This window comes from Gavia stellata, chromosome 14 (genome assembly GCF_030936135.1).
Source record: "Gavia stellata isolate bGavSte3 chromosome 14, bGavSte3.hap2, whole genome shotgun sequence".
In the NCBI taxonomy this organism is placed as follows: domain Eukaryota; kingdom Metazoa; phylum Chordata; class Aves; order Gaviiformes; family Gaviidae; genus Gavia; species Gavia stellata.
In genome coordinates, this window is record NC_082607.1 from 21,152,731 (window position 1) to 21,164,709 (window position 11,979).

The 11,979-nt window shown below is 43.4% G+C and overlaps 1 protein-coding gene and 1 non-coding gene across 2 annotated transcripts; one reads left to right on the top strand and one right to left on the bottom strand.

The window, feature by feature from the left end:
• Positions 1–8,926: 8,926 nt before the first annotated feature.
• Positions 8,927–11,341, bottom strand: LOC104261961 (cytochrome c oxidase subunit 7B, mitochondrial). Its single transcript, XM_009818172.2, has 3 exons — positions 11,229–11,341; positions 9,678–9,802; positions 8,927–9,127 (listed from the first exon to the last, which is right to left on the bottom strand). Exons 1-3 carry the CDS (start codon positions 11,263–11,265, stop codon positions 9,053–9,055), a joined length of 237 nt encoding a protein of 78 aa, XP_009816474.2. The 5' UTR covers positions 11,266–11,341; the 3' UTR covers positions 8,927–9,052.
• A 234-nt stretch (positions 11,342–11,575) lies between these two features.
• TRNAL-CAA (transfer RNA leucine (anticodon CAA)) lies at positions 11,576–11,691 on the top strand. Its single transcript has 2 exons — positions 11,576–11,613; positions 11,646–11,691. It is a non-coding gene; the product is annotated as a tRNA-Leu (tRNA).
• Positions 11,692–11,979: the final 288 nt, after the last annotated feature.

Below are 11,979 nucleotides of genomic sequence, written 5' to 3' on the forward strand. Positions count from 1 at the left end.
CAGAACCATTTCCTGTTATAGAAGGTCTGAAAGTTTGTGGTTTCACTTTCAGATGTGCTACAAACCATGTAAGAATACAAGGATGTTTCATCATAGAAACAGGTTTACCTCACTGATGCACAAAACTAAATGCTGAAGCTTAATCAACAAGAAGTAAAGACAGTATAAACCTCTGAATTAGTGAAATTTCCAACAGATGAAATACGTATTTTTCCTTTAACTGCATTTTGTGTGAAGAGCCAGAACACATTGCAAATTTCTGTCAGCTGCTAGCCTGTGGGAGAATTTAACTATAATTTCTAGGTCAAAAAAGAAAAACGTTTAACTATGTAAACAACATGAAAGGTAGTCTAAGAAGTTGATTTTAAAGATTTATTTTCCCAATGCATCCCCTAAAATCCTCAAATGACCAGCTAATTCACCTAAACTATGGCATGAACCTTCGTATTCGGATAGGCAATTGTCAAGAACTACTCAGTACATGACTAGACAAACCAAGAATTAGTGCATGTTAATGGCAAGCATGGCTAATGGACAGGAACGTTCAGCAAGGCATAAAGGAAACCTTGCAGCCATAAGGACTTTGAACAGATAGGAGAGCCACTTTTGTAACTGTATGCAACAACGTAGGAACCTTTTTCACTGACACGTGCAGACAGCCCGAGCAGCACTCCCACAGCTATTTAAATCTTATCAGAACCTTGAACAACCTGCGACATCTTCCTGAAAGGTATTAAGTATTTACTCTGAAAGTATCCTAAAGCGCTAATGCTTCCATCCCAATCACAGATGAAGTTAGGAAGCGTAAGGGCTGCAAGCACAACTCGAGACTGTCGGTGGCTGCAGGATCAGAATGAAAAGCTTCGTCCTGCTCTCGTCCTGTGTCTGGATGCAGGTGCATGCAGGACACGCTGCAGCATGATGTGGTGGTCTCAGCGCCAGGAGACAGAGGCAAGAGCTCCCACAAAGCGGGGCCTCGGGCAACGAGAGCTTTGATTATTGCTAAGGCTGGCCAAGAAAATAGCATTAACGCTTGCACTGGCCATACTAACCAGCTAATGCTACCTCAGAGGAGAAAACAGTAAGTTACTATTACTAGAGAAGACATCATATTATGCTATAGTCAGTAAAAAACAGTAACAATAACTTATCCCTGCTAAGAACAGAAATAAGACAAGTCTACCTGAAGAGTTATTACAGATCTCACTTCTCGCCTACTCTTACAAGATTTATTAGAAACACACGCAAATATCTGTATGTAAATATTCACACATTACAGAAATACAGAACTGTCACCTGACACAAAAGAGAATTAATTAGGAATCAGCAGAAGAGCGCATTTTAAGCAAATTTCATATTACTCAGGCTCATCCGCACACTCAGAGGAACAAGATATTTTTAAAAACATGATAAAGCTACCCAAGAAAATAGATGCCTTCATGTCATCGTATTGAAATACGATCCTCACTGATTACCTCAGTTCTTCCCTAAGGAATGCTCAGCCCATATAGAGCAAACAAAGACATAACTGTAACTCCACAGTCAGGGAGCAATGAATATTCCCACAAGGTTGAAATACAAATAAAGTTTCAAAAAGTACTTGACTTACAGTGTATTTTGTGAGCACAACCAGACACATACAAATAACTAAAATGAGACACAATAGCCTATCATAGACAGAGTCAATCTGTCTTCTAGTAAGGTTTGGACAGAAGTGAATTTAAAAGCATTTCAGGTACATGATCAACTGGAACTTCCCTGACAACTGCACTATTACTGTATTTTGAAAAAAAAAAAGGCAACACCTTGGCTGTGAGCCGCTATCTGAAATAATCAAAGGTTGGTAAGATGTTGCCTTGGATGAGAGTTGGGGTACAGCTGTATGCCAGTCTGAGAAAGTCTGCTGAGCTCCTGGCTATCTTGCCTGTTCTTTGGTTTAAGAGGCTCAAGCTACATTACAATAATACCCATTATTACAAGAAACTAGGCTACAGCGTTAGAGTCTTTTCTATAAGTCATATGTCAAACTAACAGCAGCCACGCATGTAATAGGGTGAACTAGTACGATTGAAGTGATTACAGTAGCCATCAGCACTGCTACCAAATGCCCACCAACGCATTAAAAAAATTAGCTGCTTATATATGTAAAAATAACATTATACCTTTTTTAAACATCTACTATTATTATAATTTGTTATGGACAAAGTATTTCCTCCATTTTTCTCAGTTTGTTTCCTTGCCCTTCTGCTGTTCATTTCACATATAATCACTTCCACCATTTTTTACATGGCCTCATGTTTTCCTACTTAAAAGGTAGCATATGGAAAGAGAAACAGGAATTATTAGAGCTATTCTGCCTTAGTGGCCTAATTAACTAAATGAAGTTTGTAAAGTGACTTCAAATATCATGGATGATATTTACAGAAATGGAAGGAAATAGTCTGATTGCAGTAATTCAGGACCACTTATAAAGCATGTTACAACCCTTTTATGCCAACAGAATGCCCTGCTTATATTTCAAGTGTATGCTTCATACAGACACAATCTTTCCTTTAAAATAAAACACATCATCTGCTATTTGTGTTTGGTTTTAAACAATAAATCAAAAGCAATCAAGCTTCAATCACTCCACTGCCCCAAGAAGGTTTTTTTGTTGGGTTGGTGAGGTTTTTTTAAAGACTGCTCTCCTAGGACCAACTGATCAGGGCCCCATGGTGTTAGGCATTGTATAAACACAGTAGAGAAAATCCTTTCCCAGAAAAGACTGTAATTCAAACATGCAAAAAGCATAAAGGCACAAGAGAAACGGGATTTTATTTTTTTTTTAACCCCTCAAGGCCCCAAAGTACTACGGCTGAATCCAGAACTTCCATCATAGAATTTATCTGTTGGATCAAACTGTCTCTTCTTTTGGTTCTCTGACTTTTAATTAAGAAATGCTACTGGATCTATATGATATATGCATCATTAACAGCTCTCTGTTGGTGGGGAAGACAACAAACAAGGATTTTTATTTGCTTTGTTGCAAGTTGCTAACAGTTTTCATACCATTTTTAAAACAGGCTGTTCTCTAAAATATGAGATGTGTCCAAATCTAAAGGTAGAAAATGAGCTGTTTGTAAGCAATACTGTCTCTTCACATCAGTTACATTGTATTATTGACATTGAATTGAGAAACAGCACAATCACAGTTTTCTGTACAGTCCTACTGAGATTTCTGAAGACCAAATCATCCGGATTTCCAGTGCTCCTGGTGCTTTAAAGAGATCTTGTTCTCAGAAGAAAGTATAGGATTAATACATAGTGACTGTAAGTATACGCACATCCTTTTTCATCCCCTTACAAAATGCCCAGGACAACAAGTTAAATTTAAAAGCTAATACACGCTTACACCCGAGAGTATTCTACCTTGTTATATATTGTATCTCATTTCTAATGCTCTGCCTCCCTTGTGAGTGCTTCCTAGTAGAAATACTTTGGCTGAAACTGAAAATAAATATTTTTGTCATAATTTCCTCTTTCTGACAACATTTAATTAGAAAAATTCATGACTAAGCAGCCTGAAAAATATTTGTTACACCAATAAATTATGACTAGATGCACACAAGAGGTGTACAAATATTGACAATTTAATCCGAGTTCTCCTTATATGTGTTAATATTTTACCAAGTTCACATGAAAATGGATGCAGAAGTCAAAAGATCTGCATGAGGCTGTGTAGCAATCCCTGTATACTACAGCGATGACTTGAACTTGGAACACCCTGTTTCCTCACTCTTGCCATCCATCACTATATATCTCTGTGTGTTTTCTCCCCCCAGTTCTTAAATTTTTTATATATTTATCTACAACAATGCATATATACATGTGTATCTATAGATGCATTAGCTCAAAAGAGAACCTCACTATACAAGGGATAGTTACGGTTCTGGCAGGATGCAGCTGAAACAATCAACAAATCTAAAACTTCTGTACTATTTCAAAAGCTTTCAGGTGGCAACATATATTTTATAAACTGATGCTGAAGATCTCAATTATTACCACTGACTGCAAGGCAAATGACTGCTAATAAGTAACCTGTAATTCAAAGTTATCATGGATGTATTCTTTTAAGTAAGATGCTAAGTAATGGATCACACATTGTTTTAGAGAAGAATGGTTTTATTCTTAATCAATGTACTGCTCCATCTATAAAACACCTTCATCATCAATTAGTAAAGAATTTTAGGATTTGACAAGGCAAACAAATGGCAGGGCACACCCCATTTAATCTAACAGCTATGTAATTAGAATACAAGAAACCAAAAGGCTTCAATTCAACTACTGCTGTTTTGGAACATCATCTAATAATACATCATCTTACGAAGAGCCTTGGCTTTGAACAAACTTTGTAGAAGCTTTTTATATTCTCTACTACACTATTCACTGCTTAATACCATTAGGAACTCCCATTTTCTATTTTCTTTCATTACTTTTACCTGTGTTTTGCAGTACACAAGGCAGCAGTACTTCCTTGTTTGTATATTAACACCATCAATGAAGCAGCAGAGCCCTACAAATAATGTCTCTGCAATAGTGCAGAACCAAATACGGTAGGCTACACGCGGAGGAGCAATGCTCAGTGACAGAACAAGAGGTGTACAAAGGATAATTAAAACCAAAATGATATTTGGGAATAGACATAAGCCCTTGTATGTGTTTTTTCAGGTACAATTTTAGGCTTAATACTTGGGTTGCCTGTGTGCAAGTTCAAATCAAAACATTTCATTTTCTTGAAGAAAGTCAACTAGTGTTTCTATTAAGTAAATGAAGCAACAGAAAGAGAAATAATTTCTACTTCCAACAGCAATTTCTTCCTATGGAGAGGAAAATTAAACAGTGATCAAGCACAAAGTGACTGAGAAACTTAGATTCATCTCTCTAAACCACTTTTTTTCCCAGTGTGCTAACAGCAGTCTTTGTAAGCAAAATACCTGAAGCAAGGTAAGGTTTGATGAAGTCAAAGTCATTCACAACCTCACACTATTCAAAAAAAAAAAAAGAAAAAAGAAAATATGAGCAATGCAAATAGGAAGTTACAACACTGGTAAAAACCCAGACTCTCACTTTACCCCCCCAAAAAACACTGCCCGAGCTAAGCCTGGCATCACAGTGTAACAAAGCACTGTGCACTACAAACATGCTTTGTGCCTGTTCTAGGATCAGTAAAGATACATAACTGAGAAGCACACAATGTTTCCAGCTAAGTGTACAACTTCAGTTTTCACCAAAGTTTTCTACGTATTATTATCTTGAATTTATAGCTGGTGAAAGTAAAAGAGGTCAAAGCTAGGCAAAAAAAAATAATCAAAACACACACAAATGTCAGAAACAGAATCTGTCAGATTTAACAGGCTTTGGACTTCATTAAATTTCTAAATGGCTGAGTCCTACATTATAGCTTGCTTTATTTATGGTAGCAGAAAGATAAGTTACTAATTACATTAAATGGAAAAAAAGTACCTGTCCCTAAAAGTTTGCAAACACCTGTGAAAAAGAGCAAAGGACAGCATGAAAGGAAAAAGCTGTATCATCTCATCCTTGGGCTTACAAAAGTGCTGGAGAATGGGTTACAGGAAATCTGGTCCAACACGAAAGAATGAGGTTTTATTACGTTCACTGGCAAACAGTTACATTTGAAAGTACGACTAGATATATGAGGCTTAATCATTGAGAGAGAAACTGCACATCTATAATAAATACCTGTCACAGACAGCGAAGTGATACTCTAAATAGGCTGTAATTCATGTTGCTCAAGACTTTAACAAGCCTTGCTTGGTCAGCAGACTATGGAAATTGCTGTAAGGAACTTGACTTCTATACAAGCTGGATGAAGAAAAAAGTACGCATTGAAAACATTCTACTTCACTTATAACAAGAGTTTTATAATACTTGAGACAAATTCTTAGCAAATCCTTTTACTTGTTTGTGTCCTTGCACTACCTCTTCAAGTCAGATTTTTGGAGAACAGGAATGTTCCCCTGGAAGAATTATAGCAATTAGGAACAGGATATAATTTATAAACTCTTGTTATGTGAGCATACTAAGGCCAACTGGGGCTCCTCATTCTTGAGCGTAGTCTCAAAATACAAGGCAGAACAATGTGGAATGCATTATATAAGTGAAAATAAGAAAAATGAAACGATAAATGACATGTAGTGGTAGCTTTTACTTTCCCAGTTCGCCACCTGGGAAGGAAAAAAGTTTCAGGTCTTTACAAGAAAATATACTGTAATTATTAATTTCTAATCAAATTGTGTTTGTCCTCACATCGTGCGTCGTAATGCACACAACTAACTTTCACATTACCAAAGAGAAAAAATTATTTCTTCGTCTACTTACATCCACAAATACCATTCAACAAGTATTTAAGTACAGAAATGCAATCTTTGGTGACTGCATAGATTTTAAGGAACAATACACTAATTATGTGTAATTTCCAGAACATGGAGACAGAGAGGCAATAGTTAAGCTGGGTTTGCTCTTGCCTGTTTTCATGAGATTTTACCCCAAAGCATTGTAAGCAACTATTTGCCCTTTTCCAGATTATTTACACTATGTCTTTAATGAAAACATTGGGAAAATGTACTTGCACATGGAGTGCTGCCATCACAAGGGAAAATGCGAAGAAAGATGTTTCAGAGGTACAGGTTAGCAGCTCAGATTTGAAAAGAAGGACCTTGGAGAAGAGGCTCGGTGACTTGTGCATCTGAGCGCGCACAAGCCTTTCTCTGAAGATCGCCAACGGTAGAAGCAGCACTTTCACCAGTTCATCAGTGAGCGCACACTTACTGTATGCCAAGAAGCAATGAGATCTCAAATGTGGATGTCTGCTGGTAAGAACAGCCTGTTATGCTTCCTTTCAGTTCCCCGTTTGATACTACTCAACCTGTTGGCACCGGCTGCATCCCAAAGAAACCGCAGGAGTGCTGATGCGAGTCCCTACCACCGGCGTTTGCCCAGCACGGGAAAAAATAGGAAGGCGGGAGCAGCTTGCACAGAGGGAAGCAGTTGAGGAGGAAACACCGTTCGGCATTCAGAGCCGTGTTTTGGGTCCGCAGCCCTCATTAGGTGGCTCTGTCTCCGAAACGCCGAGTCACCCCCGTACCCACCCGCTGCTCGCACCCCCCAGAGCCCACGCGAACTCCCCCGGGAGGAGCCACAGGGCGCGGTTTACCTCAGAGCCGGGGGGGACCCCCCTCACCACGCTTCCTCGCCCCTCCGAGGCGACAGACCTCCGCAGCGGACCGCCCGGGGGTGCTGGAGAGAGCCGCGGCCGAGCCGAAGCTGCTATTTTCGGGCTCGGACCCCCACCCCGGCCGCGGGTGGCTGAGGGACGGCCCGCTCCCGCGCTGCGCCTCAGGCAGGGGCCCGGCGGGACCTCCCCCCCCGCCCCGCGCTGAGGGGACACGTAGCGCAGCCCGGCGCCGCGTCCCGCCGCAGCCGCCTTCACGCCTCCCGCGGCAAGCGGCGGGCAAAGCCCTGCCCGCAGCCACAGGCGGGCCGCCGCCGCCAGCCCGGGACGCCGCGACAATGGCTCCGCCGGCGCTGGGCAGAGGCAGCCGGGACAGCCCCCGAGGAGCTGCGTACTGGCTCCGTCTGCCCCGCGATCGAGGGGGAAGAGGGGAGCCCCGCCGAGCGGGGAGGGGGCGGGCAAAAACCAGGCCGTGCCGCGGCGGAGCAGCCCCGCCGGCGCCCAGGGCCGCCCTCACTCACCGGAGGCTGCGGGCGGCGCCGACTGCCTCTCCCCGCCGCGGGGCCGCGCCTGGCACTTTGCCCTGTGCAACCGCCCCGCCCCGCCGGGAGGGCGCCGTCACGTGAGCAGAGGGCGCCTGCCTGCTCCCGCCCGCTCACGTGACATGAGCGGGACGGACGGAGACGGCGGCGCCGCGGGACACGTGACGGCGGCGGGAAGCCGGAAGTGGCGGCGCCATCAGACCGGGAGTCCGCTGCGCTCCTCCGCCGCCAAGGCTGACTGCGATCGTTACCGCCTCCTTAGCGCCGCACCGCGACAGGCACCCGCGGCCGGAACACGGTTATGGTCCAGCCAGCCGGGCGGTGGGCGCAGCGCGGCGGCTCAGCTCCCCCGAGGCCGTCGGATCCCACCCACGGCTTCAGACCTCGCCGCTCACAGCGCCCCAGAGCTGAAGGCCCTTCCGAGAGCTCCGTCCGCTCACGGGCCTAGGCACCGCGCCGCGCCGGCGGGTCAACCGAGCGTCTGCACCTCAGCCCCAGGAAACGCAGCAGTCGGGAAGAAACCGGTGATGAAAATCTCCGCGGAGAGTAAAGGCCGCCATTTCACACATCTCTGCTGTCTCAAAAAGTAGGATGTCTGTGTGTTTCAGGGATTCAAACTGACGCGGAGGTTTACAGAGTCTGCATCTAACCATAATCTATTTCCTAACAAGCTTCGAGTCACAAGAACTCGCTAGAAAAGTCACGTTTCTCTCAGCATCAGTGAACAGCAGCGCTGCAATACTGCCTACTTCTGCGGAGTGTCTCTGACTCGAAAACTAATTTAAATTCTTCGCAACTCTCAAAGGCCTCAGAAGCAACTTATTTGCAGAGTGATTCAAGACATAAAAATACTTATGTGGAAAAAAATGGCATCTCAACAGAAAATACAAACTTTGTCATCAGATGTGCCGCAGAAGTCAGAGGTGAAGCGATGTGAACTCTGCAGCAGGAATGCACGGGAGGTTCGTTTAAGCACACACCTCTGGCTAAACGGACAACAATACAAACTTCTGGATTTGGCAGTTATCCACAACTGACCTTTACAGGAACAACTGGGCCTGCTTAAAATAGGATTTCTTATTTAGAGGTTTTACACTACTTCTTATACTTCAGCAGACAGGGAGCATACAGGAAACCTAGACGAGGCAGACAGGTTTCTAGGTATGTTTATTAGACCAGGAATGCCACTGTACCAGTGGTAATCAGGGAACAAATACCATTACATAGTCATTTTTTTCAGTGAAAGTTTAGACCAGTTCATTATAAGCAAAGGCCGTTACTCCCTCCATTCTTTTGGAGTGATTCTGCCAACAGGTGACAAGCCCCACTCAATTCCAGCTTGTGTAAACACCTGTGAGAGGATAAAAATGAAGATTATTAACTCCAAAATCAAAGAAGTCTTCTGACAGAGGGCGATTTCTATTGTTTTCAGTTTAGATTTCTTTTATCGGAACACAACATCTCATTCATCTTCTAATAAAGCAAGTGGAATATATTTATATTGAATAATATTTAAGTATTTCAGTTTTCTGTTTCAAAATATCTAGCTTTAGAACAAAGAATGTGGAATGTAAAACCACATTACCATACTGTTATTTTAGTCTATAAATCTTTCTGCTAAAACCTCTACCTGTATAGCTTAGAAATCCCGAGTAAAATAGAGAACACTTGTGTTTCTACATTTTAAAATCAAGCAAGAGACTGACACAGAAATTTGTCTAACAACTCAAAATATGAACTAACGCAACTTTCATCTCTATCACGTTACTATTCACTTTTATAAAAAGCTCCTAAATTCCGACCACCGAAGTTATTTCAAACAAGTAAGTCTTGTGAAACTTAACAGCTTGCAAGTTTACAGCTACAGTCACAACAGAGCGGTGAAGAAAAGGACAACTTACATATGCCCAGACAGCAGTAAAAACTGCAGCTCCACCAAGGAGTACCAGGTTTCCATATTTATCATGGAAGTTAGGCTCATATTTGCGATGAGCTTGTCTTACTGCAGTATGCTGAATGCCACGAGCTAATGAGAGTCAAAGAGAGTGAGAAATACAGAAATCAACTACAATATACATTCAAACCATTCGCAATCCTCATCTCCCACCAACAGACAGGCAAGTGTAAGCATTAAGACTTTAAGAAAAGCTGAAAAAAAAAATTAATCTGTTGGACTTAGACCTTTGGAATGATTCCAAAACATAGGATATACAGGAAGCCTTGCATTTTGTTTCAGCTCTCCCAATTTCTCCCTAGAAAGTTATTCCTGAAGTCTAATTCCAGCAAGAAAATCCTCTAAGTTACCTCTTTCATTAATAGGTTTTCTTTGGGCCCTTAGTGTGGAAGTTCAAGTACACTTTTAAGTATTACTATTTCTCTAATAAAATATTTTGTTTAGTACTTAGCAGTTTCAGATTTCTATATGTAAATATCTATATTGCCAATATGTGTACCTAATATAAGCATTTTCAGGATGATGCTCACCATCAAATTAAGGGGTTGAAGATAGTGGGTATGGGTAACACCTTTCTCATTCCTTCATGATTTTTGAAAGGAGAAGAGGGAGGTGAAGAAGGAAGTGGAAATAACTGTGGGCCTTCACATGAGGTAAATAATAGAGAACGAAATATAGGAGGATATCTTCAGATGACAGAATGTATGATGTTCATTATAAACGTACACTACAAAAGGTACAGTTATTAAGGAGAAGACAGAGTGAAGAATCAAACCACGCGCTTCAAAACACAGAGATCATTTAGTAGTTGCGTACAAAGCATTTGATGAGATGGTGATCTGTGCATAGACATCACAGAATATAATCTTTTAGTTTCAGGTCAAGGGTTCACATATACCCAAACATGACTAGAGAAGATGATGGCAATACCCATAATGTTACTACATCCCTAGCATGCTCTGTGAGGCTGCACAATTTTGATATTTTTAAACAGCAAAAGGAAGTTTGAACATATACCGAGAGAAACACTGCTAAGCACGTTTATTTTAGGTGCATGCGCCTGGGGCTAAGCACTTCAGATTTGAGAGGACCGGGTTAAGCCCCGGGGGGGGTCTACCACCGAAGAGGTCACTTTACCCTCGAGGTTAAGGGCTGGTCATTGACTACACCTCGCCACCTCAGCTTACAAAACCTGGATGCGCCTTTAGTTCCTATCAAGGAAGAAAAGCACCGAGGAAAGGAACCCAAGGTCAGCTCAAGTAAAAGCAACTAGGAGGTTAGAGAGGCAGGAGGAAGGAAAAAAAGCAGCAAAGGACGACGAGAGCCCCCTCAGCTGCCCTCACGACCCTCCCCCAGGGGCGAAGCGAGCGCAGGGACTGTTGAGGGACAGTCCTCACAGGGAAGGCGAGAAACCGGGGGGAGACCCCCTGACGAAACCGCCTACTCCCGAGAAACACCCCCAGCACTTTATACTCCAGACAGCCTCCTCCTTGCTTACCGGTGAGGTTCAGAGCAGCTCTAGCCACAGGGAACATGCTGACAAGCGGGACGCTGGTACCCTTGGCGAACGGTGAAAAACAAAATGGTCGCGCCGGAAGTGGCCGATGCGCCGCGCGACTGAGCGGAGCCCTGTGGGTAACGTAGCCGCGCAGTGACGGAGGAAAGGACCCGCCTCGCTACGGTGGAGGGCGAGGAGGGCGCGCTCCGTAGCCGGGAAAGAGACACGGGCTCCCCTCCCATTTACAGGCTCGGAGACGCTCTCCACGCAAGGCTGGGGAACGCGGGGCGGCCTCGCGGCCGTGAGGAAAGCGGTAAGAACCTCCCGGCGGCGGCTACAGTCGCAGTGTCAGGATGGCCGAGTGGTCTAAGGCGCCAGACTCAAGGCGTTCCGCGCCTTCCCGCAGCGGGTTGGGTATTCTGGTCTCCGTATGGAGGCGTGGGTTCGAATCCCACTTCTGACACCACTTTTTTCTTTTCTTTTTTCCCCCCCTCGGTGAATTTAAATTCATTAAAGGGCCGAAGAGCTAAAGCCAGAGATTTTAGTGCAAATAGAAATTGCAGCGAGGCCCACGGCCCCACAAATAATTTCTATAGCGGACACGTCTTCGAATAGAGAAATAAAGAAAAAACGAAGCACGAGTAAACCCATGTTTTTCTGTGGCGATTACGCTCGAGAGCCCATAACCCCTCACACACCGGCTGAGGATTTCCCGAGTGCGTTCACGATTTTAACAATCTTTTTCACACAC